The sequence below is a fragment of the Drosophila serrata genome, unplaced genomic scaffold (genome assembly GCF_035046125.1).
Source record: "Drosophila serrata isolate PLE 108 unplaced genomic scaffold, ASM3504612v1 contig_295, whole genome shotgun sequence".
NCBI lineage: Eukaryota > Metazoa > Arthropoda > Insecta > Diptera > Drosophilidae > Drosophila > Drosophila serrata.
The window spans coordinates 1-26802 of NW_028257193.1; the positions used below are offsets into that span (position 1 = coordinate 1).

General features: G+C 38.6%; 1 protein-coding gene and 1 long non-coding RNA gene across 2 annotated transcripts in view; one reads left to right on the forward strand and one right to left on the reverse strand.

Annotated features, from left to right (window-relative positions):
* Positions 1 to 13254: 13254 nt before the first annotated feature.
* The window catches only part of Bicra (BRD4 interacting chromatin remodeling complex associated protein), a 30036-nt gene continuing 16488 nt past the window's right edge, over positions 13255 to 26802 (forward strand). The window contains exon 1 of the mRNA XM_086836895.1: positions 13255 to 13402. Within this exon, the coding sequence (XP_086693021.1) occupies positions 13366 to 13402 (37 nt within the window). The 5' untranslated portion in view covers positions 13255 to 13365. The remainder of the gene's footprint in view (positions 13403 to 26802) is intronic.
* On the reverse strand, positions 17697 to 18431 carry LOC147643041 (uncharacterized). Its single transcript, XR_015272600.1, has 3 exons — positions 18278 to 18431; positions 18099 to 18212; positions 17697 to 18032 (listed from the first exon to the last, which is right to left on the reverse strand). It is a non-coding gene; the product is annotated as an uncharacterized LOC147643041 (long non-coding RNA).

The following is a 26802-nucleotide window of genomic DNA, read 5'->3' on the forward strand; positions in this document are numbered from 1 at the left end:
AGTAAAAAAGTTTTTGGAAATATTAAAGTTTTCAGAAGTTGCCCTGCTAACTTGATATCAACTTAGCAGGACATTAAAAAATTAAGTTAAAAAATTGAACGGCAAATTTTTTTCTTTCACGAATAATTAACGAATAATTAACGGCAAATTATGGTATAGTCAAAAATTTGATTTTCCAAAGTTGCCCTGCTAACTTGATGCACATAGCAAAAGTGGAGCTGAACTTTGTGGGAAAATGTTCGAAGAAAACTTTGTATATTACGGGATGGGGAAATGGAAATGGGAAGGGGATTAGTGTATGGCCTGACTTTGAAAGTGAATAGTGGCTCCCACACCTCGATAGCTCATGCACCCAGAGGCACACCCACAAGCACTCACTTTCCCAGGGGCATTTGGATGGCATTGCAGGGGTGAGCGCTGTGGCTGTTGTGGCTGCCATAAACGATGATGATATGCATGAATGGCTCGGTTCCAGTTCCAGTTCCTCCAGTCGATTGTTCACTTTCAAGTTGACATTGCCATGGCAGCAACAGTTTGTTTCATAATCCAATTATTGTCAACTCGGTGTCACTTTTCATTGAGGAAATCGGAGATGTTTCACTCGGAACCGGCAGACACCAGCCACACCCTCTCGAAAAAGAGTTGGGTTTTATTGCTACAATTTCGATGGGGTGTTGATTTGGGGGCACTCGGGCATGAAAACGATTTTACGAGCATTCTTTTTCAGGTCACTTTGGAATTTAGTGTAGTGTTATCTTTGAGTGTTTGGCTTGGTATAACCCAACATTTCACCCCTAATTCCTTTCTGCTCCGCCCTGTCAAGATCAGGCAGTGATCAATCAATTACTGCTAAGGATTCGCCTAATTACCTACAGATAATCCGAGCCAAAAATAGCAAAATATTATAGAGGCAGCAGCTGCAGCCAAAGCGTATAATGGTCGATAATGGTTGCTAACTGTGGGATTTCTCAAGGAGGCTGAGGAGCGGAGGAGTGGTGTATCTCTGAAGGCGAACAAAAGCATCTGCCAGCGACGCAGTTGTCGGTAGTTGCATGTAATCCAAACAATACCTGCTGGCCATATCGGCATCTCGCATTTCGTTTAGCCAACTCCTCCTAATCCAAGGCAGTTCAATCAGGAACAATGAACCGCACAAAGGAGCGGTGCCGAGAAGGAGAGGAAAACGAAAACATGGAGCTTATTGACAGAGAGGCAAACATGGTATGGCACTCAAGATACAGTTGTGGTCAAGATAGTGGTGCTATTAAAATGAATTGTTTTAATAATTAATGGTTTTTATTGATATAATTTAACAGGGAGATGTTAGAGAATGCATAGATTGTTTATACATCATGAAGTATATAAGGAACATATCCTTCTTCTAAAACGTATTCCACTGTAAGATATAAAAACCAAAGTCACAACCTTTACACCTTCATTCAATACCAATCCATATTCACAATTGACAGATTATTATACAAGTAACTATCCGTTTGGTGACAGCTGTAAAAGCATAGAAGGATAACACACACGCTGTGTTGTGTTTGCCCACAGCACAGGTAGCATCCATCGTCTTTATCCGTCTGCTGGGCAGCTGCAAAAACTGCAGCAGCAACAAAAATTGACCAGCCACTTACCTTTTGGCTCTCCTCTTGATTTTTACCTCCGCCTCTTCAGTTCGAGTTGCTTTGAGCCGGGTTGTTTTTGCAGCTATTGTACCGGGCCAACCAACCGAACTATTACCTGTTGTAAGAATGTATCTAACAGCGGCCAGGCCACGCATACGGAACGCAACTTCGGGAATTGATTCGGCTTCGCCTTTACTTGCCAAAATTGAAGATGGATTGGATGGATGGATGGATGGTTGGGTTGCAAGGTGGGTTACTTCAAAGTGATGTACATAGTTGAGAGGAGCCGACTTGCTGATGCTGTGCGGAAAAGTTATAATTGCGAGACGACTGGATATGGAGCTGGCTGCAGATGGGATGGAGTGGCCTCCTCCATGGATGGCTCCAACTCTAGTTGGCCTTCCACTTGCACAAATCAAACAAATGCAATAGGCCAAGTTTGCAGTAAAGAAGTCACTACTCACAGAATGGAGAGTAATTGGTTTTCTGAATTTAATTCTTTTTTTTTTTAGTTTATAGAGTGCGAGTAATTTTAAAGTTTTATGGTTATTTGGTAACCTGTAACTTGGTTAAACGTGGAAGCATATATTTGTTGTTTATTTCCCATCCATCTTCTTCAAGTGTTACAAATGATGTATCTTTCCCATTAAAAATGCATTTTTAGAACGTAAATAATAGGCAATAAAATAAAACAATATGTTTATTGAACAGTAAATCGGTTTACACCTGCTTAAAAATATTTATTTACAAAATATGCCTACACAATTTAGCTTCCTTTCTCTTCTTTTTAAGGGGTATTATAATTTTAGTCAGAGGATTAAAAAGGGTTGAAGAGGTCATTTCCGATCCTATAATTCATATATATTCTTGATCACCATCAAAAGCTAAATCAGTATAGCCATGTCCGGTCAAAAAATAAATTTTCAAAATTTGTTCGATTTTCGCAAAAAATGATAAGGGGTTACATCATTAAAATTATCAAAAATTGGCGAAAATTTTAGTTTTATAAAATTTTAAATTGAGTTTGCAGATTTATTAACCTAATAAAAAATATCACAAAACTATTTTCGGATTGGAAATTAATGCATATTTGGCGTAGTTATGATCGATTTGCATTGCAAGGATATAGAAATTTTTAGATTCCCGAAATTGGCTGTTCTTTCATATTGAGCTTGACTTAATTATATAAATATCTACGATCAATCTGTATCTCTACCCGTATCTTTATCTGAAAGATTATACTTCCAGGCAACAGATATAACGTAGGGTATCCAAGGTGTACGAGTGTGTGTATTTCCATTTCTCTCATTGCAATATTGCGTTTCGCTTGGAAACTGAATTTCGCCAGTGGCCAAGACAACAACAACAACTACAACAACGTGAAATGCAAGCGAATAATTGGGGGGAAGTGGGGCTGACAAAAAGAGAGCAGCAGAGCAAAGCTCATCCATTAGTTGTCGTCACACACACTGACACACACATGCAACGCAACCTGAGATGTATTTGTTGTTTCCATTGTTCTTGCTCCGTCTGCTTCTTCTTTGCTGTTCCTCTTCCTTTTCTTCTTTATCTTCTTTGCTCTATAATCGCCGTCTGGCTAACTGTGTGTGTGTGTATCTGTCATTTGGCCGCTCATTGTGTTTGCATAGGTACGGCGAGAAAGAGAGAGCATATCTGGGGGGGGCAGAGCCAGCGAGAGATTGACAGATAAACCTGCGATGAGGTTATGTTTACCACTGGACCACCTTCGCAGGTTCACTCACACACACATGTCTCTCCCTATATCCATCTCCCTCCCTCACCATGGGGCAATTGTCCATCTAAAAAGGTAATAATTTGCCTCACTGTTGAGGGGATACTACATCGTTAAAGGAACCTCACCATTGCTGTTGTTTTAGTTAGCTACCTGCCTGCACTGTGCTTTGTTGATGAGTGCTCGGGATTGATGGGCCAAATTATTTCACATTTAATGTGGGAAAAAATTCTCGGACTCAAGAAACACGTGAGGTTGAGGTGGGGAAAATTCCAGCTAGCAGAAGATTGATCGATAGGCGTCAGGCAGGTGTGATTACGCTTCGATAACTATTGCGACGATATTTATAATAATAATCGATTGCTGCAGATACGCAAGCAAAGCGTATCTAGCTTATTCTTACTTTTATAGTTAATCATCAGAATAATTGTCTGATATTAAAGACTAAATATAATCTAAGCTATAAAGTTTTGGTGGTTAATCTTCAAATATTTGTAGTTAGTAACCACAAAACCTAAATATCAATATATTGAAATAAAATGACTTCCATAATCTTAGTTAACAAAGTGGTCATATGCTAATTAACATGCATGCTAATTGTGTTTATTTCCTCGTGCTAATCTGATTTCTTTCTTTTGTTTTGTTTTGTCATTCCAGGTAAATAAATCTCATAATTACGTGCAACAAAGAACGGTAGCTGGATATTTCTGGATATATGTATATGTCTTTTACAAGTTGGTAACAAGTTTTGCCCACAAAACAACAGAACAGAACCCAAGTTTCCTAATGATTTCTGACGCAAATTATCTCTACCTAAATCTCGGGGGCCAAACTGAGGTTTAACGACCTTTTGGGGTTACTTAACATTTAATTGGGGTATGGAGGGGAGAAAGGAGATAGGAGAGGCGAGGGTACACTTGATGCCATAAACATAAGCACAAGTAATTGCGGCGCGTCAAGAAAGAGATTTCTAAATGATGTACTGCAGAGAAACCTGCACGTGACAGACTAATTGACAACCCAGATGATGATGATGTTGATGATCCTTGGCCGAAAGTCCTTGATGGCTTCTTATTTATTTACGAGGCAATTTTTAAAGGAGACCCCAGCGTGGAATGGCTTCATAAAAACGTGGCCAAGACGGTAGTCGAGGAAGTGGATTAAAACTAATTTCCTACGTAATGCACACACTCGCACAGCGGGCCATAACTTGGGGACTTTGGCGCTCTGGCAGTCACTCAACTCAACTCGACTCGACTTCACTGAACTCAACACGGCTTGGCCTGGCTCGGTTCAGCCATTTGGCCCCAGAGAACGACACAAAGCAATCAAAGCGCAACCAACTGGGCGAACCGACCTGCCCGCCCTCATTTCACCCGCCCCCGTCTGCTGTCCGGTCAACGGAGCAGAACCCGCTATCGGGGAACCCCCCTTTTGGACCCACAGACAGCCGCCAAAAAGAACAGCCAGCAACAAATAGCCACAAATGGATGAGTATGCACACACTTGTGGTCATTTAAATAGCTCTTACATTCGCCTATTTAAATAGGTGAAATTTTCAAGTGAAAATTTCAAGTCATATGTTTTGATTTGTTAGATTCTCCTCCCCCACTTGAATATCAAATTATTGAAATAATTAACGATGCCATTATATTGACCCCAACTGTGTGGCGGAAGGGAGGAGCTTCCGAACTGGATATTCAGGGGAGGAATGAGGGTCCAGAAAGAAGATTAAGGTAGAGGGCTTTGAGAAATTACTTTTGCTACAACGTTATAATGTTGCTGCCGTCAGCTTTGACGTTTGTGGGTTAAAAAAATAATTACCCAAATAATATATAGGCCCAGCAAAAAGGGCAAACAGTTGTGCACTGACAGAAAATGTGCAAAATAGTAAATCATTTGCTTAAAAAAAATATATGATTTCCTAGATTTATTGGTATTAACAAAATGTCTAAATAGAATGTTAAACATTGATTTCATTTTGATACCATCATTATTTTGTTTCGTGTCCCAAATAAAGCCAAATTTTGCCCTCTTTCTACGCCTTGGGCTTTTATGGCTAATATAATTTGGCAATTTGATTGTTCCGAGTTGACTCAGTGCGAAATATAAATGATTACTTCGCATGTCGTGGCAATGAACTCGAGATAATATAAAAGGGAATTGTTAGAGTTGAGTCGGCCAATTAGCACACACAATACTCATGGGGACACACCCACATTTACCCCATGGGGAGGCATTAGCACCCTAAAATTATAACAAAATATATAATAATATAAACGGGGGATGCAGCTTAAATGCAAAAAATAATATAAAATAAATTATGCTCTGTCTTTATTTTTTCATTTTGCCTTGGCATTATGAATGGACCGATATCGAAATGAATATTTTTGGCAAGCGCACAAAACCCGCAGAAATGATAAATAATAAATTGTAAAATATTTCATTTCATTTTACCATTCGCCGGGTTTTCGCTGACTCTTAATAGGCCAACTACAACATATTCCGTGGCTGTCAGCATTTCTCACTGCTGTTTTTTCTGATTTTCCGATTTCTGCCCCACCCGCATCCCCACTTGACCTGACCCATTGAGAGGGCGAGCCCTTTTCCCAACTTTGAGTTGCAATTAATTGCTGAAATCTGCCTACACACTTTGCCCAGTGTGTGTGTGTGTGCGAGTGGAAGGTGTGAACCATTTTTAAAAGCTTAGCCAGCATTTTCCGACTGTTTGATTTGTTTCTGGCTCGTTAATAAGCTCTTATGCAGGTGCAGATGGAAACTTGCACAAAGTTTATTAGGATTCGGTAGAGAATTTCATTAAAGCACAAAAATATATATGAAATTGTATACTTCTATGGCATTTATAAGTACAATAATTAGTAAAGTATTGCCAAGATATGTTTCAATTATGGTTAGCTTCTTTAAAAAGTATTTCATTGTGTTAAAAACATTTTAAAACCCATAAGTAAATATCTCTTTTCCCAAATTTGTTCTAAAACATCATAAACAAGAAAGAAAGCTAACTTCGGCACGCCGAAGTTTATATACCCTTGCAGATAGAACTTCTGTGAATTGGAATACATACAATATTAATTATATATATTTGTGTTAAAAAAACAATGAAGTAATACCTGCTTTCATTTCATTCACCTATACATATTATATTTGCAATTTTACAGTCACAGATTTGCATTTTTCCTCTACATCAAACGATCGTTTGTATGGAACCTATATAATATAGTCGTCCGATTTTCATGAAATTTGCCACAAAATTTAAGACTTATATAAAATGGCTATACCTCAAATTTGATGAAAATCAGCTGAAAACTGAAAAAGTTATAAATTTAATTGTATTAATTTCTCGATCATTCCTATGGAAGCTATAGGATATAGTCGTCCGATCCGGCCCGTTCCGACATATATACGAGTGAGAGTATATAGAAGGCTAACTACAAAGTTTCATTCAGATAGCTTCAAAACTGAGAGACTAGTTTGCGTAGAAACGGACAGACGGACAGACGGACAGACGGACAGAAGGACAGACGGACAGACGGACAGACGGACAGACGGACAGACGGACAGACGGACAGACGGACAGACGGACATGGCTAGATCGACTCGGCTGTTGATCCTGATCAAGAATATATATACTTTATATAGTCGGAGGTGCCTCCTTCACTGCGTTGCAAACTTCTGACTGAAATTATAATACCCTGCAAGGGTATAAAAATTATCTTAAAATGTAAATAACTGTATTGTTAACATTTAGAAATTAGTTTTCAATATTTTTATGTATACTTTTAAAGATGTGTATGCATCTTTTAAGAGGTGAGGCTCAAAGCCAAGGGTTCCCCATAATGTTGGGCATTATTAAATGGAAATCAAAGTTCTTTGAAAGCCCCCGCAATAATATTCTGCAAATCCTGCTGCTCTCCTATATTTCAATGGGCTGCGGCTGTCTGTCTGTCAGTCTGCCTGTCTGTCGGGAGCTCGAAACCCACCTGATAATCGGATTAGATATTCCGGTCCTAATTGGCACTCGACAAGGGCGGCAAACTGTTTGCGCCCAACTGCCGTCTGTCTTTTTGATGTTTGGCCACAAATTCTGGACAACCGCCAAGCTCAGACTTAAAATATATTTCCAAGTGGGTGACCGAGTGTGTGTGCGTGTTGCAAACAAATAATTAATGATTTTCGCATTCATGTTGACTTATTTCTGCACATGGGGCATTGTTTGCCATCAATTCTTACACTTGCCCGCAAAATATCTAAATATTATGCTAAAGCAAACACATTTTGTAAACAGCTGCGACTGCAACTATTCGCCACGGCTTCTTGGCCATGTTTTTTCATTTTTTTCTTTTCTGCTTTGGTTTTTGCCAGTATTTGTTAGTATTGGCACAGTTTCAACGACGGCGCACCGACGACCACGCCCTAATTGCCTCGGAATCGCTGCCTCTTAGCTTTTTGTGTGTACCAAAATCACCGGGGACGAGGCAATTTGTACTGAGAATCTCTGAGTTTTTGACCCACAACACAAACACACAGAGCAGGAAAATAAACAAAATACTTGGCCGAATTATGAATCTGCAATGCTTGAATTTACATCGATGCTTTTGATGGCAGAAAATATGTATATTAATGGGGAGAAAAATGTTTAGAAGGATTGCGACTAGCAAAATATTTATTTTGGGATTTAAGAAACTCGTTGAACAAATTAATAAGGGTTTCATTTATGCTTTTATAATAATGTATTCAACTGAAGTTAAGTAAATTAGGATGGGATATAATGTTTTAGAACTAATTTCACTCATTGTTGAATCTTTAAGAAGGATAATCATTGGTGTATTTCGGCTATAATCACATCAAAACGACTTTTTAAATCTGTCTTCTTTGATATATATTCACATACTTATAGCCATTATCCCAAAATGGCAATTGCCTTTTGAGCAGAGTACAATAACTGACAACTTTTAGTTTGTTTTGCTTTTCATTTATTGCAGCTAGCCTTTGATTTTATCGTCTAGAATTTCTCTTGTTTATCCCTTTTGGCTTTCATTTCATTTCATTTAATGATGTTACATTTTGGTCCATCAGAAAGATAACCAGATTTTCTAAGACTTTGCTGGACAAGTCTTTACTGGCAGGTCCCTGCAAAAAGAAAGGAAGAGAGACATCTTGTTTGTCAAGTTTAGAAATGTATTCAAATTGAGTAATAAATAATAATAATAAATAAACAGAATACTTTCAAAAAAGTATAACATTTAAATAAATGTAAAAAAGTTATTACACTTCATTTTTATATTTTTAGAGTCAATATTTAAATCCTTATAGCAATAACAAAAAGAAGGGAAACTAACCTCGGGAAGCAAGAGTTAATATACCCTTTCATTTAGCAATTTAATTATGGGATCGAAGTGAATATCGCTCATAAATAAGCTTTAAATATTCGCATTCTTTCAATATATATTTTTCGGTATTTTTACTTTCCAAATCGCTCGACAAATCAAAGTTAAAAAAAAAAAAAAGCATAAATTTTAATTCGGAAAGCTTTCCTATGTTAGTTTTTATTAGGTTAATAAATCTGCATACTCAATTTAAAGTTTGAAAATAAATTTTTCCGATTTTTTAGAATTTTAATGATGTAACCCCTTATAATTTTTTGCAAAAATCGAAAAAATTTCAAAATTTTATTTTTTGGCCGGGCATGGCTAGATTGATTCAGCTTTTGAATATATTTGATTTATGCGGTCGGAAATGACTCCTTTACCTAATATTTAAAAAAAAAAAATCCATTTTTGCCGAATTTTTGCAAATTTTAATGATAAATTTTAATAACCCCTTATCATTTTTTCCAAAAATCGGAAAAAGTTCGAAATTTTATTTTTCGACAGGACATGGCTAGATTGATTCAACTTTCGATGCTGATCAAGAATATATATGATTTATGGGGTCGAAAATGATTCCTTCAACCTTTTTTAATCCTCTGGCTGAAATTATAATACCCTGCAAGGGTATAAAAATGAATAATACAGAAAAATATGTTCTTGCAAGTAATTTAATGCTGCAAATATTTAGCAAAGGAAAACCCTTGCCAAGAACTTTCCTTTATTTATATATTTTTTGAACGGATTTTGCAGGCACATATCAGATTTCCATGAAAACCAAAGGCATTTTCATAATTTACCAATATTCAGTTGCCAAGGTGATAACTACCAGTGCCTTCTGAAAGGGCCTGGAGTAGGTGGAACTATCTTTTGCCTTTAATAATACGCCGCATGTAGCCTTTGGGCCATGTTTTATATATATCTGCGTGTTTGAGATGTACAACTGTACGTTGTGGCATATCTCTGTGCGTTTGTCATATTGCATTTCGCAATTACTCCTTGTCAGCGCACACAAATACACACCAGCACACACACTCAAATACTAAATGAATCGACCTGGCTGGTCCTTTTGCCAGCATCCAGCATCCATTTTCCAGCTTCATCCTTTGTGTCCACCTGCTGTGCTGTCTGCGGCAACCACTGGGAGAGCTCTCAAATTATTTGCATTTATCCCGAGCACACATTTAATTAATAACCAGGCCGGCGATTATCCCCTACATTGAATGGAGCGGCATATGACACTCTTGCGGTGACTCGAATTACTGATTGGAAATTCATAACTTGAGGCACGCGACCAAATTGAGCCCTTTTTTTTTTTTGTTTTGTTTGCTTCGCTGATGAATTGTAATTGTATCTGTATCTGCATTTGAGCTGTGTGGGAACACAGTGGGGTTTTTGGAAACATCTGATCAATATTAGCCTAACCATCAACACAGTATATTGGAAAAAAAAAGAAAATAACGAGTGATTCAGTCAAGCGGGCATAATGACTCTGGGCCAAAGTGAAGTGACATCGCCTGTGGACGGCGGCGGGCACTTCAGTGTGACAATCTAATTACACGGCTCGATGTGCCCTAAGCATGGTGTCTAACCAACCATCAAGGGGGAGCAGCAGGAGCAGGAGCAGGAATCCCCTTTTAGCCACCCCGGGGAATCCCACCCCGCCGACGTTGACCTTTGATGTCGCTCTCTGCATATTCGAATACATCGATTGAGTGAATGATTGCTGAAAGGGCTGTCTGATACTGATTGCCCCTGCTCGCCGCTAAATTTCTCAGTTGCTGTCCATTTTCTAATATTAAATGGATGGTGTAAAGCCAAAAGAAAAGTGGTTGAAGCCGACAGAAATACTATATATGTATATCTAACAAAAAAGAAAAGGCCGAACATATTTATTGTTCATTGTCGGGCGAAACACGTATTGCCCATAAAACGTACACGTCGCTGGCCATGGCCAATCTGGCCAAAAGAATCGAGTAACGAAATCAAAATAAAATTGTCCGTTAAATTCTTCTTTTTTTATCCTTTACTCCAAAACGAAACGAACACAATCGAGAAGGGAGTTGGGTGGAAATAGGGTTCTTTGGGTTGCCCTGCTTTTCCAAATGGGTTTTTGAAATGCCCCTCGAGTCGTTCCATTGAGCTGGGAAATTTATTTAATAACTTAAAGTATAAAGGAATCAATACCCGTAGTGTAATTTCAAATTGCCACAAAATAATTGGATATAAATACGTGGATATGGAAATATTATAAAAAAATGCATTTAACTGCAAAATACAAGTAATATCAAAAGAGCTTTCCAATTGAGTTATATATATGTTGTTATGTATGCAAATAACTTAATTATAATTGTATTTAATTACTTGTACTACAAAAACTTTTAAAAGATTGAAAGAATATACAAAGAATCCCTAATAGAACTCATTCTGTATTGTCTCTGCTCACAAAAGACTTTAATCTAGATGGCTTAATACCGGAAATAAATATAATTTCCCCTAAATGCTCTCCTGACACCTTGCAATTGAATTCTTACCTCCCCCATTTCAGATTTTTATCCGGTAAACCTTCTTTTTATGCATTTACAACCTTTTTTTGTTGGGGTCGTGTTCCTTGGATGGCCATAAAACGTTTGCTGATACGAATTCAATTGGCCGTATCATCAATTCGCCACCGTAAACGGGGGACACTTGATCTCTCTGGGCAACAAAACAAAAGTATGTGCAGTTGATTATGCCCGAATTGACTGGCCATTTCGGGATACAATTTGGGATTCCAGATTCCTGTGCCTGCCTATCGCAAATTGTGCGACAATAACAAATTAACGGTCATGTGTGGAGCGGGTCCTCAGCAGTAGGTTCGTAAAAAGGTTAAGAGCTGGGAAAGCGGGAAGGCTGAAAAGCAGGAGAAGTGGGGAAGCGGGAAAGCAATGGTCATATGTTCGCTTTACCGTTGGCCGCTGGACCGGACCTGTTGTTCATGCAATTTAGACCCTTTTTCCGAGTTATTGCGGTGGTCGACCCAGACAGTGGTCAGGTGTTTTGCGGGGGTTACTGTTACTATATGTGGAGTGTATGGTGTATGGTGTATCTTGGTATCTGATGTATCTGTGGGCTTTAGCCGGGTTCCAGGCAGGGTGTTCCAGTTCGTTGACTTTCACGTGCGGCAAGCGTTTGGCAGCCGTAGGTTGTTTTATTCTCTGTTTGCTCTTGCTCTTGTATGTATTTTGTTTTTTACGAGTTTTACCTGTGCACGCGTTGGCTTTTGTAAATGACAATTTTACCGTTTTGTTGTGGATGTCTGTCTGTCTGTCTGTCCCCGCAGAACGCCTCACTTCACATCCCCTGCCCCCCACTTAGCACTTAAGTGCTTTAGACTGTGGCAAGTGCTGTTACCTGTCGCCGAATGCCACAAAAAAATCGCTAAACTTGCAAGTCAATGTGGCTAGAATTGGCTTACAAAATTGTTAAAAAATCTAATCTAAAAATAAACTTTCTGTCTAGTTTCATCATTTGGAATTATTTGTCTTGATTTGAAATCGATTTATAAATATATCATTATAAAATAGATCCCAAATTTTAACATTTCAAGCTTCTTGAATCTATGTTAAGGTATCAAGTTCCATTTAAAATGGCTAAAATGGCAACACACTGGGGTAATTGCTGAGGCCAGCAATTTTTTAGAGCCGCTTTTTTGTGTGTGTGTTATTATTATTCTTGTGGCCGGCGGTGTGCATGGCAGGAAATTTGTGTTATGACTTTGCTAATGTCAAGTGCAAACAAATGTTTAAGCCAAGCGCTTGCTGGCTGGCAGTAGAAGCTGGAAATGTGGCAGAAGGTAAGCCAGCCGAACAGGGCAAAATGGCCATAACATTTGTTGCAATCAGCATAATCAAAACAAGAGTTGTTGAACGAGAAAAAGGAAAGGAGGAAGGAAGTAGCAAAGGGGGGAAGATAATCACAGGTAAGAACGAGAGAGTGTGAAGCGGAGAATATGTTTCGGTTTGCGGTCTCAAGTGTCAGGTTATTGCACGGCAGGTGCTCGAAGATGAAACGCGAAACCTGCGAGCGGGGAGGATCATGTTCCTGTTCCTGCTGCTCCTGTTCCCTCATCTGTCTGAATTCATATCCAGCTTCCCAGTCCCACCTCTGCGGCCACTTCATCAGTCTGGGCGCATAATGATGACGCTTTGGATGCGGAGGGGCTCGGCTTTTGTGGGTCCCTGAAATACACGTAACTGGGCATAAATAAATCAGCATTAAAAACAAACCGAAAGATGCAAGTGGAATCTTAATTGCGGTGAGCTACGCTAAACGATGTCAATGCACAGGGAGAAATAGGTTGTTTAGTTTAAAATGAAACTAAAGATAGATAGATTTTAGTTATATATATATATTTGTATTCAGTTTAAACTCTCTTATGCATGGGAAACAATAAGTTTTTATACAGATTAATTAACCCTGATTTGCTTGCTGTGCCCCACAACATTAATTTCTGATATTTAACTATCTCTGAGGTTGTCAGAAGTGATGTGGTGGCACACCTCATGAATTACGGAATCCTGAAAATGTCGTGTCAATCTCAAAGACCTGCCAGATAATGCCACAGGGGAAATCCGGGATGAATAGTGGAAAAGGTGGGTGGTAGGAAAGTGCTCCTTGCCCCTCGAATATCAATTCTCGTTCGTTGTTGTTGTTTTTTCGTCACTGTTGTTTCAGTGCGCATCTGCATATTTATTAAATGCATCTCGTCCAGCTCTCGCCATCATCTCTCTACTCCAATTTGATATATTACACAACATAAAGCGAATAAACAACGAACGAACATTCAGAAGTACTTACATATGTACACACACGAAAACCAGACCCAGAACGAAGAGAGAGGAGATCGGGATTGTGGGTGTAGGTGTGGGTGCGGGTGTGCGTTTGTGTTTTGTGTATGCATTCAAAGGAATTAATTAATGTAGACAGCTGCAGACGGCAACGCAATCCGAACGAGAGCTGCTGCTGATGCTGCTGCTGCTGCTGCTGCGATTGTGGAAATGTGAAACAAAATGCAATTGTGCCCACATCTCGAAGATAGCTGGAGCGATAAGGATGGATGCAGATGTTGCCCACAGATAGAGATGGCGATAGGAATGTACTTTGGGTCCAGGGACAGGAAGGGATGCTTGGGGAGCCAACGCCACACTGAAGGCAAACTAATTATCCCCGCCATATGCTGAGTGACAAACAGACAGCTCTGGGATTTCAAAAGGCAATGATGATGGCACGGGAAAGTGGAACTGGGAAGTGGAAATCGGAATGCAGATCCCAATGGTTATGGGATGTGCGGCTCACTGAAAAATTAGTACATCAACTGGCAAACTTCTATTAATAGCTTACACTTCTCTTTTTAAAAATTTGGGGAAGCACAAAATGTCAAATTTTAGCAGTTATGAGCACTTGAAAAAGTATCTTATAGCAGTTATGCATAACAAGTGTGCTTAAGATGCAGATTAATGAACAGCACCTAAAGTTTATAAGGTAATAATGCTGATATTAAAATCTCGTACATAATCATACTCACATTTCCCCTCTATAACAACCATTTAAAGTTCACGCAATTGAACCAGCCTCCAGCGGCATGTACATACAACTATAATGGGAAATTATGATCAAGATTTATGGGAGGTTTTGTAGTTGGCTTTTGATTTCTTGTGCTTCATGATGACCTCTTCTCATCCAGTCCAGACCCCAGACCCAGTTCCCTTGTCGATGCCCACTTTAATGGAGTTTTCGCGTTTTGATTCCCATTTACCCCGCGCAAAAGGCAGAACTTGACTCGCCTGAAGTCGTGGTGGAAGATATAGCCAAGGGGGGACGATGTCGAGGCTAAAAATATAATTTCTCATTGCGCTTTAAGCACACTTCACTGGTCTGATGTATGTCAATTAGTCGACAAATTGATTGCGCCGCATTCAACGCCGCCCAGTTCAAGGAGCTGGCTGTGGGTAGTTTTCAGGTCCAAAGGGAGGGATTCGGATTCTGTCTGGCTTTGGGAGTTCTCCAACCGCTGGTTTCCGAGCGGGACCCGGTTTCCGGGGCGGAGTTTTGCTGGTCAAGCTAGTACTTCTCCCGTTCCCGCCCTTTGCACTCCCCTAATGGCCATCAGTTTTAACGATTTCATTTGAAGTTAATTTTAATTGCACTTAAGTAGGAAATCTCAATTTCACAGCCATTTTAGCAGACAAATCAGCGCGAATCTCAATCGTGATTTGGTTTGCATTTTTAGCATCGTTAATTGCCCCCACCAAGTATGGGTTTTAATAATACAATGTGTTTTCAAGAGCCCTTGAAGGGATTGTGATAAATATGAGGGCGCTGTTATTAGATAAATAAAAATTTAATATATTCTTAAATGCTTTTTGGTCTCCATGATTTAAGAAATTATTTGTCAAGTTATTTACAAGTTTATTGTTATGATTAAGAGTATTATACATTACTCATTGTGTTATTCATCTTCTTAATCCAATTTCTCTTTTCTGATTTGTCATTTCAGGTAAATAAATTTGTTATTTATAACCCATAAACATGTCTGGCAGTATCTGGAAATGCATTTAAATTATGGTAAAGTTCTTATGCATATTTTTTGGGAACCTGAATTATAGCCAAACGTAAATTTATAATTGCTACTAAAATAATCAGTTTGTTCAAAAAGCTGTGAATTTAACTAGTTAGTTCAATGACAACGACATAAATTGGAATACAACGCACATATAATATAAAACGAATTAGTAAAGTTTATCATAAGAGGATGGGGTTAAGTGAAAATGGAAAAATAATAGTTTATTTGCAAATTATCCAATTTTGGAAAAATCAATTCTACGCCTTTTTTAACCATTACAATTCCGCCTACCCCTGGAGGCAAAAATATGTTTGGCACAACTTTGGAAATTCAGCCAACTAAAAATATTTTGCCAAATGAATGCAGAACTTCGGGGGTAAAAAAATAGCAACAACATTTTCTGATTTAGATTCCGGGGCATTTCCTAAAATTCTAATACAAACTAATTATATTTTAGCTGTCGAGTAGGTATGCAAAAATAGCTTATGTATTAAATTCCTGCCATGTTAAAAAGGCGTTAGTTTCTGGGTTAGTTTAGTTAGTCTCATCTAAGAGGTGTCAAAAGTAAAAAAAATTGTTTAAAGCCCAATTGAAATAATTTATCTATTTAATATTTATACCCTTGCAGGTGCTTAAAACGCAGTGAAGGAGTCATTTCCGAACCCATAAATCATATATATTCTTGATCAGCATCAAAAACTGAATCAATCTAGCCATGTCCGGTCGAAAAATAAATTTTGAAATTTTTTCGATTCTTGCAAAAAATGATAAGGGGTTACATGATTAAAATTGTCAAAAATCGGCAAAAAATTTGATTTTCTAAACTCTTAAATGGAGTATGCAGATTTATTAACCTAATAATAATTAACATAACACAGCTTTCCAAATTGAATTTAATGAATTTTTACCGGAGCTATGAGTTTTTAAAATGTTGATTTGTCAAAAAAATTGTTATAGAAAAATACCGATTTAAAGAATGCTAATATTATTAGCTTACTTATGATCGATTTTACGATTTGATCCTATAATTCAATTTCAAACTGCAAGGGTATATAAATGTCTGCTTCCCGAAGTTAGTTTTCCTTCTTGTTTTGATATTGCTGTATCTAAACAACAACAAATACTGCGACACTCCAGACGATTTTCAGGAGTCATTGTCCTTAAATGTTGGTTAATTACACCAACAAAGACTTACGAATCTGCTAGATACAAATGCGTACTGGCAGATACATATACATACATACATATGTATCTTGATATTCCCTGTTTGATAATGGTAGCAGGGGGAAAACAAAATCAAGGTGTGACTGCGTGTGTGGGAATCTTTCTTGCTATTTCACGCCAGCTTTTTTGTGGATTTTATACTCAACTCAGTTTTATAGTTTATCTAGTGCGTGAGATTATTGACTGTGAGCAAACACATACATGAATGTTAATTGTGTTGTGATTGAACGCCACTCGAATGAGTGTGTACACACTTCGATTGATTGAGTGTGGGAATGAGATGGCTAGCCGAATTCAAATTCATGACTTATTTTTGCCCCTTGTAACAGGTTTCAGCAAATTGATTTGGCTTTTATATTGTTTTGTGAATGCAAATTGCTGTCGGCAACTGTAAAATTGCCCATAAACTTTTCCCAAAAGTCTCGAGAGAAGAAAAGAAAAAGGAAATAAAAATGTCGGAAAGAGAAACGTGTAGTAGTATTTCATCCTTTCCCTGCAGTACCTGTCATCAGTAATTCATCAACGTTTCATCAACAGCGAAGGGGGTGCTGTTGATGATTCATCGATGACAGCCCATACAAACTGTTGATGAATTTAACATGGGAATGTCCTAGGCTGTCATCAATAGAAATTCATCAACAATAAATCGATGATTCATCATCAATTCATCGATGTATTGTTGATGACACATCGATGAAACATCGATGTTTCATCAACAATTCATCGATGTTTCATCATCAATTCATCGATGTTTCATCAACAATTCATCATCAATTCATCGATGTATTGTTGATGACACATCGATGAAACATTGATGATACATCGATGAAACATCGATGAAACATCGACGATACATCGATGAAACATCGACGATACATCGATGAAACATCGATGATACATCGATGAAACATCGATGATACATCGATGAAACATCGATGATACATCGATGAAACATCGATTATACATCGATGAAACATCGATGAAACATCGATGATACATCGATGAAACATCGATGATACATCGATGAAACATCGATGTTTCATCAACAATTCATCGATGTGTCATCAATAATAAATTAATTAAAAAACATAAATAAGGGATTTCATATTTCAATTCATTCACTTTTATTATATCCTCTTAAAAACTAACATAATAAAATTAAAATTATACATAAAATAATACAAATAATCAAATTAAAAATATTTCTTATAATAATACAAAATAAATTTTAAAAAATAATAATACAATAATAATAATTATAATAATTAACATTAAAAATTAAATATTAATGTATTGAAAAACGCTCGGACCACATTCTAACACGTCTTCATCCCTTTTCCTTTTTTTATGTTGCGCCTCCAAATTTTTTGCGCAAGGAAGGCTTTTAGTTAAACGGTTGGCAAGCGGCTCCGTTGCATCAACTTGACTTATTGCATCTGAAAAGGAAAATTTGGAAAATAAATTGATATCAAAATCTAAAAAAAAAATACATACATAATTACCTAAGAGTGCAGAGTAGAACTTCTTATGGTCTCGAAGCCTTTTCTTACACTTCGCACCATCGATGTATCACAATAGCTGCATGCAGACACGAAGTGGGAGGACGGGAAGATGTACTCAAAATAGAAGACAGAATTGATACGAAAGTAAACTTTTTTTAAATCTTTACATAAAAACTCACCTGATATATAATTTCAATTATTGAAAACTAAACAGAATATTTATATATGTATGTAAAATTTTTTTTTTAATTTGGCCTGCGCAGTGCGCACACTTCTCACTTAGTTCACTGTTTAACTGCAAGTGAAAACACGAATAAGCAATAGAAAAAAAGGACTGTGCCTCCAACAACAAAACGAACCACGATTCGGAAAAACGGATCCTCAAGTCCGTTTTTTTTCTCTTATTGTTCGTTTCGTTTCACAAAGTCCCGTTTGGCTATCTTGTGTCCGAGTGTTTTGCTTCCTTGTAAACAGGGTATAAAGGATATATCCGACGAGGCAACAAGTTACTTAAAATGTTATTGCAGCTCAAACAATTTTGTTCGATATGCAATTATTTTTTCATTCGCGTTTTATATTTAAAGAATATTTATTCCTAATACCATCATTATAATTGTTAATGATAATATATTATACACATAAAAATGCTAAAGTTCTAGGGTGCGAAACAGTTGGTTCGATTTTAATTGTTAACTTATTTGCTTTTGGCTCATCTCACTCGTTTGAAGAGTGAGTGAGGCAGTGAGATAGGCAATCACCATGGCAGCATTAGAGCGTAGGCTCCGTACAAGTCGCAGTCGGCAGAGCGTCGACTTTATAGAAGTCGCAGCCGGCAGAGCGTCGACTCGGTAGAAGTCGCAGTCGGCAGAGCGTCGACTCTATAGAAGTCGCAGTCGGCGCGTTGATGACGGGTTGATGACAGTGGCTATTGATGACACGCGGTACTGCAGGGTTTTGAGGACTGCCTATGTGTGTGTGTGTGCGCGCTTTGTGCCCCATTTTTACTCTCGCATTATAATCCATATCCATATTTTGATTCATTTGAAAGAGCGCCGCTTGTTTTTGTTATTGCTGTACACAAATTTGAGGGTTGCTTTTTGATGTGCTCCCTGTTGTTACCGTTATTTGCTGTATTTGTTGTTATTGTTTCGGTGGTGGCTGCGCGTGAGAGCCCCAATCTGCTCTCTTTTTCTCTCCGGTCTCACGTGCTGCCTTTGGAAGAGAAAGAGAGAGAGAGAGAGAGTTGGAGAGAGTGTAGTAGTACAAGTAGTTTTCATTTCATTTTTTGTCGGTTAACCGTTGTTTGATAATTACAGCTCATAAAGAATAGCTCCAGTCGTGAGCGCCAGGTGGCGTTTGACGACCGGGGAAATAAAAGCTGATGAACTTTGAGCTACAATGACAGTTTATGATAAAGAAACTTATTTAAACTTATAATAATAACAATAACAATTCATACTTTTATTATACTTTACGTAAACAATTGACGGTGTTGTTAGAAGAGGGTTCGTATTACTAAATGCCCACGGTATTGTGGGCATCCCAGAAAGCGAAGAAGGGAAACACCCCAGGGAACTTAAATTATATTTGTGTTGTATTCATATATCATAGTTCTAGTGTTTCCTTTTACTATGGTTCTGATATCGTGCGAATTATTTTGCTGTTTTAAATAGTTCAGTAATTTTTATTAGTTTATTTATTTTATTGTGTTAACCTTATCAGCGTAAAAACAGTGCTACCACCTGTTATCATAACGAGACCAGCACGGCCCCTTGCATCTGGCAACGCCGCCTTGGGTCCTTGTTGTTGCTCACTCCCACACACTCGCTCTGCCCAGCTCCACCGCTCTCCTGGCGGCCGCTCTTTCTCTCTGGGGCCTTTTGTTTCTGGGGGCCTAAGTGATTTTACGTGTTTGGTGCACCGCACACGTCTCCTTGCGGCCCCGCCACAGCCGCTGGCCCCCTTGCTTCCATTTAGTTTCGATTTTTCTACGCTCTCTCATCTCCACAAAACTCCACACCGCACGCTCTCTCTTCCGCTGCGTGTTATTATGGTATTTTTCCAGTGTGACCACCACCACGCGCGCTTCTCTGTTGTTTTTTTTTTTCTTCTTCGGTCTCGGTCTCGAGTCGGAGATTGCCGTTCTCTTTCTCATTCTCATTCTTGGCTTCGCGCGCGAAACAACAGCAGCAACAACAACGGCGGAGGACGCGAGAGCAGCAGCAGTGGCAGGATATCGTATTCGCATCGGGATATAAAAATGTCGAGTGCAATCAGTCGGGCTTCTAGTCTCACGTACGTTCCGGGCTCGCGATGAGATGAATGTGGCCGTATTCGTAATCGTGGTCGTAGTCGCTGTTGTCCTTTCGCCGCAATCGTAACTGTAACTACCGCTTACTGTTAATTGTGACTCTCGAGAAATGCAAATTTATGAACCGAATGTGAAGTGAAAGCAACCAAAGCAAAACAAACCGTAAAACGGGCCCAGTGAGAGGGAAAGAATCAAAGAGTTGGGAGTGAATTAACTCCTTGGCCGCTTTAATGGGCCAAAAGCAACAACAGAAGACGAAGCGTAGAGCAGCAACACCAACACTTCGTTTGCTTGGAGCAGGCCATAAAAAGCAGTCAAAATTTTCACCATTTATCCGCAAATATTTAGTGAGTATCTCGAAGATGCCTCTGGGCCATGGCCCCGCCTCCGCCCTCTCCCTCGCCCTCGCCCTCTCACTCGCTCTCTCTCTTCTCACGCTTCCTTTTCTCGTGCGAAGAGCGGAAAGAGCACGCGTGCAAATGATGTTTGGCCTCTTGTTGTTGTTGTTCTTGTTGGTGCTGTTATTATTATTGTTATTGTTGCTGTTGTTGGTGGCTTTTGGGGCGCAGAAGTGTAAAGCGCACGTTTTGAGGCTCAGATACGTCAATATATAACATGGCACACACAGATACACACGCACACACATACCCAACACTTGCAGCTATCAAGCAACAGAGGCCAAAAACAAATATACACCGGAAGAAATTACAGAGTAGCTTAAGGCTGGGCCAATAATAATGATAAACACAGTAATAATCCAAATTTTAATAACCAAAAATAGTTTTAAGTCTCAAAATATATAAGTATTTTGTATACTGATTTACCATTTATAAACTCACTTTCTATAAGCCTATTAAATGTCTTAATAGGTGAGATTTATAAGCAAAACAAGGCAAGATGATATCTAAGAATTTTATAATACTTCTATTAAAATCTTTAAATATCTTTTTAAAAAAGATATCACCCAAGCAATCCATTCCTCATGGAATCTTCTTCCTTCGCAAGATAAGAATTTCCCAGCTCAAGAATTTAATTCCATAAATTAATTATAATAATTATGTACTCTTGAAGTAATTCTTCATATTTATTTCGAGTGGAACAACTACATTTGACGATGTCGAGAATTGTGAAGAAATGCGCGCTCGTGTGACCCTATAAAAGTCGCTACCCCGCCCCTCTTTTTGACCCCCCAACAAATAGGATATAGATACAATTTTTTTTTTTGTTTCTTCTTCGCTGGTGGGCACACACACATAAACACAATTTGATGTACTCGTCGCCCACACAAACACACGAATCCAAATGCCGATACAAAGCAGAAAGAGCCACAGATACTAGAGGCACGGATACGGATACAGATACAAATACAAATACAGATACAGATATTGTGGTGGCACCTTTTCGTTCGATGGCCCTTCGTCTTGGCTAGGAGAATAGGTAACCATTAGACACTCGGTGCCACAGTGGGAGTGCGCTAATTGGAACCGCCCAGATACTCACTCGTGTGTGGGAAAGCCATCCATCAGCAATTAAAGGAGTCATTAATGCCAGATGGAATAATTGCTTCAGGACTTGGGAGTATAAAGGATCTATGAAATATAATCCCTAAAATCGAATCCCCTTTTTCCCCAATGACGAGTGCCCACTGTACTTGAATAAGTGCCTGCCTGCAGCTGTCTGGCCTGGTATCCATTAGATACTCTCTGCCGTCGCCTTGGGGTGCGTGTGTACTGTGCTGGCTTTGTTGTCGAGGCTACATAAGATTGCCCGGATCGCCTTGATTTGGGGCACAGCAAAGTGGGTGACATGTGAGACTAGGAGGGGGGAGGGAGATCTTCTTAGCCACACGGGTTGGGTTTTACGGCGCCAAGCCAACGGCTGCCGGAATTGTTCATTTGAGACGTGAATAATGCATTTTCAATTGCCCATAAACACACACAAAGTCCCAAAACCGACGACGCACATATATATATATATATATCGCTTATAGGCTGTGTGGTTCAACCTGGCTTTGACGAGCAGGTCGGGCAGGTCCTGACATTTGAGTTTTGTGGCATTAACCGCAGCAAAAGCTGCCAAAACCGCACCACGGCAACCACACGAGAGTGCCGGCAAAGCCAAACAGTTCCGCCAAACAGAGCTACCCACAAGATGTGTAAATGATTTCGGCGGACTGTTTGGAGTTCCGTAAGCAATTAATTTACAAATTTTGTGCCAAAAGCAGGCAACTGGTACAACTGTTGGCCAACTGTTGATGCCTGCCTTTGATGGCTTGGTGGAACCCTACTTATGAGTCCTACTATCGATTGATTCCGCCACTCATTTTGATCACTTCGCCTGTCGTTTAATGAATATTTAATACCCGCACCAACATTATCCGTAATTGCTACAATAGAGCAGCTCCAGAGGTTGAATTGTGGATCAATTTGGGCGATAACAACTCCATTTAACTAATTGAAACCTTGACACTCGGTTCACGCGTCTTCAATTGAGCGTATTTCCACAGCTTTTGAATCGCTTCTCGCTGACTCTTGTGCATTTTCATTGAATTAATTTACTAGTGACAATCATTTGAACATCTAATGTGACAAATAGCAAATGAAATGTGCAGATACAAGATTCCCTTTTTAAAATTAACCAAACTAAACCCCAACCTTTGACAAGACACATTTTAAATTGCAGCTATCAAATAATTGTTGTTGTTCCTGTCATTAAGCGAATTATCAACCATTAAATGACATCTAATTGTGCAAAATAGGGTGAGTCCCAAACGGCAGGGAGACGGTTCAGACATGGAAAGAATATACAAAATATATAACTCCCAATGGAGGGAGGAGTTGCTGGGGGAGAAGCACGTTTCCAAGAATTTGCCAAACAATACACAAAGATACACACACACACATACGTGGCATCCAGTGGAATCATCGTCTCTTTGCCTGAATAGGGGGGGGGGGGGGCGGGGAAATTGGAGGGATTTTGTCTTTTTCCTTTTTTTTTTTTTGGGGTGAGCATTCAAACGTGCCTCTACTTATCGATTTTTATTTCATTTTTATCCGCTCCACGAGGAGCCAGCCAGGGAGTCAGCTAGCCAGCCACACCTCCACTCACTTCCTTTTGTCACAGTGTCCTTCTATGCACTGAGAATAATAGTTACATAGAGCTAATGAAATGGTATTTCTTTATTATTGATTGCTCATCACTAAACTCCTAAGCTAATGATTCAAAGCATATTAGGTTATTAACAGAATCATTTGAATTTATTTTAATGAAATATTTACAAATTCTTAACAATTATTGACTGTTTTTCTTTGGTGTATTCTCATCCTGTCCTGCCTGGGCATTGTTTTTCTTCCTTCTGTGCACAAACATTTTTTATGCTTCTACTTATGAACGCGTGAGGCTGATGTGGAAATGGAGCGAAGGGGCTGAGTCCGTAGCCCGGCGACATATCGCCATAACACCATCAACAGTTCATACGCCAAAAGCAAAGGCAAGTGGTGCTCACAGCCTCCATTAGGACCAGCTCTACCTCCTGGTAGCATCCTGGCTCCTGCCTCCTGCCTCCTGCCTCCTGCCTCCTGCCTCCTGCTACAGCTCCTACTCCTCCTCCTCCACGTTGATGTGATGATGATGATGATGCTGCTGCTCCAGCAGTCGTTTGCTCAACTCCTTTTTCGAGTCCGATTCGCGTGCACGTCTGCCATTGTTGCAAACTGTGACAATAGGACGAGCCAAGGGGTCAGGTGCCGGGGAGACCAGTAGGACCAGGAGCAGAAACAAATACAAGAGAAAAAAAAAGAAAAACAGAAGTAGATCCACAAGCAGAATCAACAACAAGAATATGGAAAAGCAATTGACGATATTTCAAATACTCTTCTAAAGAGGAAAAGGAGAGAATATAGAAAATAATTAAAGATTTAACATATATGATTAGGGATCTTAAGATTTGAAATAATAAGTATACGAATATCTATTTTTCATATCTTTCAATTATTTATAAACTATTAACAACCTATTCTATGATATTTTCTAAAACTGAAAAAAAAGCAAGGATTCATTCATTCCTTTAATTATCATTAGGCTAGTCGGTAAATGCACATTCTCAATGCGATTAAGGAGAGTGTCCTGCTGTGCAAGTTGAACTGCTGACTGAAGCCATTATGTCCTGTAAAAGGGTAAAATAAGAAGAACAGCAATTGCAAAAAAATAAAATAAAAAAAGTCGCAGGATGAAAATTTCCAAAACGACGATGCCGCGGCGCCGCTTTCTGCTGCAGCTTATACTTAGCAATTGTTGTTTGTGGAATGAGGCGGTAAAAGGGGGAGGCGGGAGCTGCCTTTATAGGTGGAAAGGAGTCGCCATCCTGAGGTCATGCCAGTCAACCGAATAAATGAAACAACAAAGGAGCAGATACACAGACACACACTTACCGCCACATAAAATATGCGAAAGCATAAGGCTTCCTCCAGCCTCCTGGTGCTCCTGGTAGCTCTCCAGAGTGTCCCATCTTCATACCAGTTTCAGTTCCACTTCCAGACTCCTAGTCTCGCATATAAATATACATTTTTTTTTCTTATTTGTCGCTCCAACTTGGCAAAATGAAATTTACTGGAGCGAAAAACATAGAATGATGTCGTCGTCGGGAAGGGAAAGGCAGGAAGGCTGAGTGCTGCTCCTCGTGGTCTGGTGACTTTGCTCGGTGGCTATAATGTTTATAAATCCCATTAACGCATGATTTGGCAAAAGTTTCTCAATGCGACTCATTTTCATTTGCAAGTTGTTGTTTCGAATGTGATTTATTCTCGGATGATATGAATTATGTTGTGTGTGTGTGTGTGTGTGTGTGTGTGTGAATGTTTGTGGTGCGCTAAATACTCCCCAATCAATTAGGTATTTTTTTCTTGTCGTACGGTTAAATATTGATTGAATGGTATATTTTAGATACATACATTAATAAAAGCAAGTGAGGAAACTAACTTCGGGAAGCCAAATTGATAATACCCTTGTAGTTTGCAAATAAAGTATAGGATCGAATCCAAAATCTATCATAAGTAAGCTTTAAATATTCTCATATGGATCGATAATGATTTTGTTAAGCCAAATTGTTCGGCAAAACAAAAGTTTTATAAATTTCATAACTCAGCCAAAAATGCATTAATTTTAATTCGGAAAGCTTTTCTATGCTAGTTTTTGTTAGGTCAATAAATCTGCATACTCCATTTAAGATTTTAGAAGTTTCAATTTTTGGCCAATTTTCGCAATTTTTAATGATGTAACCCCTTATGATTTTTCGCAAAAATCGAAATGATGTCGAAATTTTATTTTTTGCCCAGACATGGCTAGATTGATTCAACTTTTCATGCTGATCAAGAATATATATGGTTTATGGGGTCGGAAATGAATCATTTACCTAATATTTACAAAAAACCGATTTTTGGCCAATTTTTGCAATTTTTAATGATGTAACCCCTTATGATTTTTCGCAAAAATCGAAAAATTTCGAAATTTTATTTTTCGTCGGGACCTGGCTAGATTAATTCAGTTTTTTATGCTGATCAAGAAAATATATGATTTATGGGGTCGGAAATGATTCCTTCACATCATTAACATTAAAATACCCTCCAAGGATATAAATAATAAATGTGTATTGTATATATTTTGACGCTACCAAAAAGATATGATTGGTGAACAAAATTGTATTGTTTCTGCTAGGTATTATAGATTTATTGGTTCAGAAATATATTTAAATGGAATATTTGAACATAAGCAAACAAAAATATATGCAAAAGTATATTTTATACCATGTTGTTTATGGCTCTAACATAAACTTGTATACCATATGTACATTTTGAATACTTCTTATGGATTAATGATTTCCTTATATCATATGCTAAAAAGTCCTTGCAACCCCCTCTTAAAATGTACAAAATAAAATAAATAATAGGTAAAATAAATCCCTAATAATTGAGATTTATCGATTGAAGAAATGTTGATATTATAAAACTTCCTTCGTTTCTATACCATTACATTTTAATCAATTAAATCTGACTGTCTACAGGATTCCAATGTTACAATTGACGGCTGCAAAAGCAGCTTAACAACTCGAATTACCTTCAATGGCGTACTAGAAAATATATTTTTTTCTTACACACATGGAGAGGGGAAGGAAAAAAGAAAAGGAAAAACACTTTGCCACTACTACCTTTGCTTCAGTTCACATTTTCCCTGACTGCTTTCCTCCTCCACTTGGGTTTTCCTTGCGTTGCAGTTCCGTACGTCTGTCGTTCACTCAAATTCTACTGGCTTTGACAGGCTGTGCCCCCTGCCCCGCCCACTTTTTAAGGCTCCTCTGAACGCCCCTTCTTCTCCTTTTCCCCCCACTTCATGTTGAAC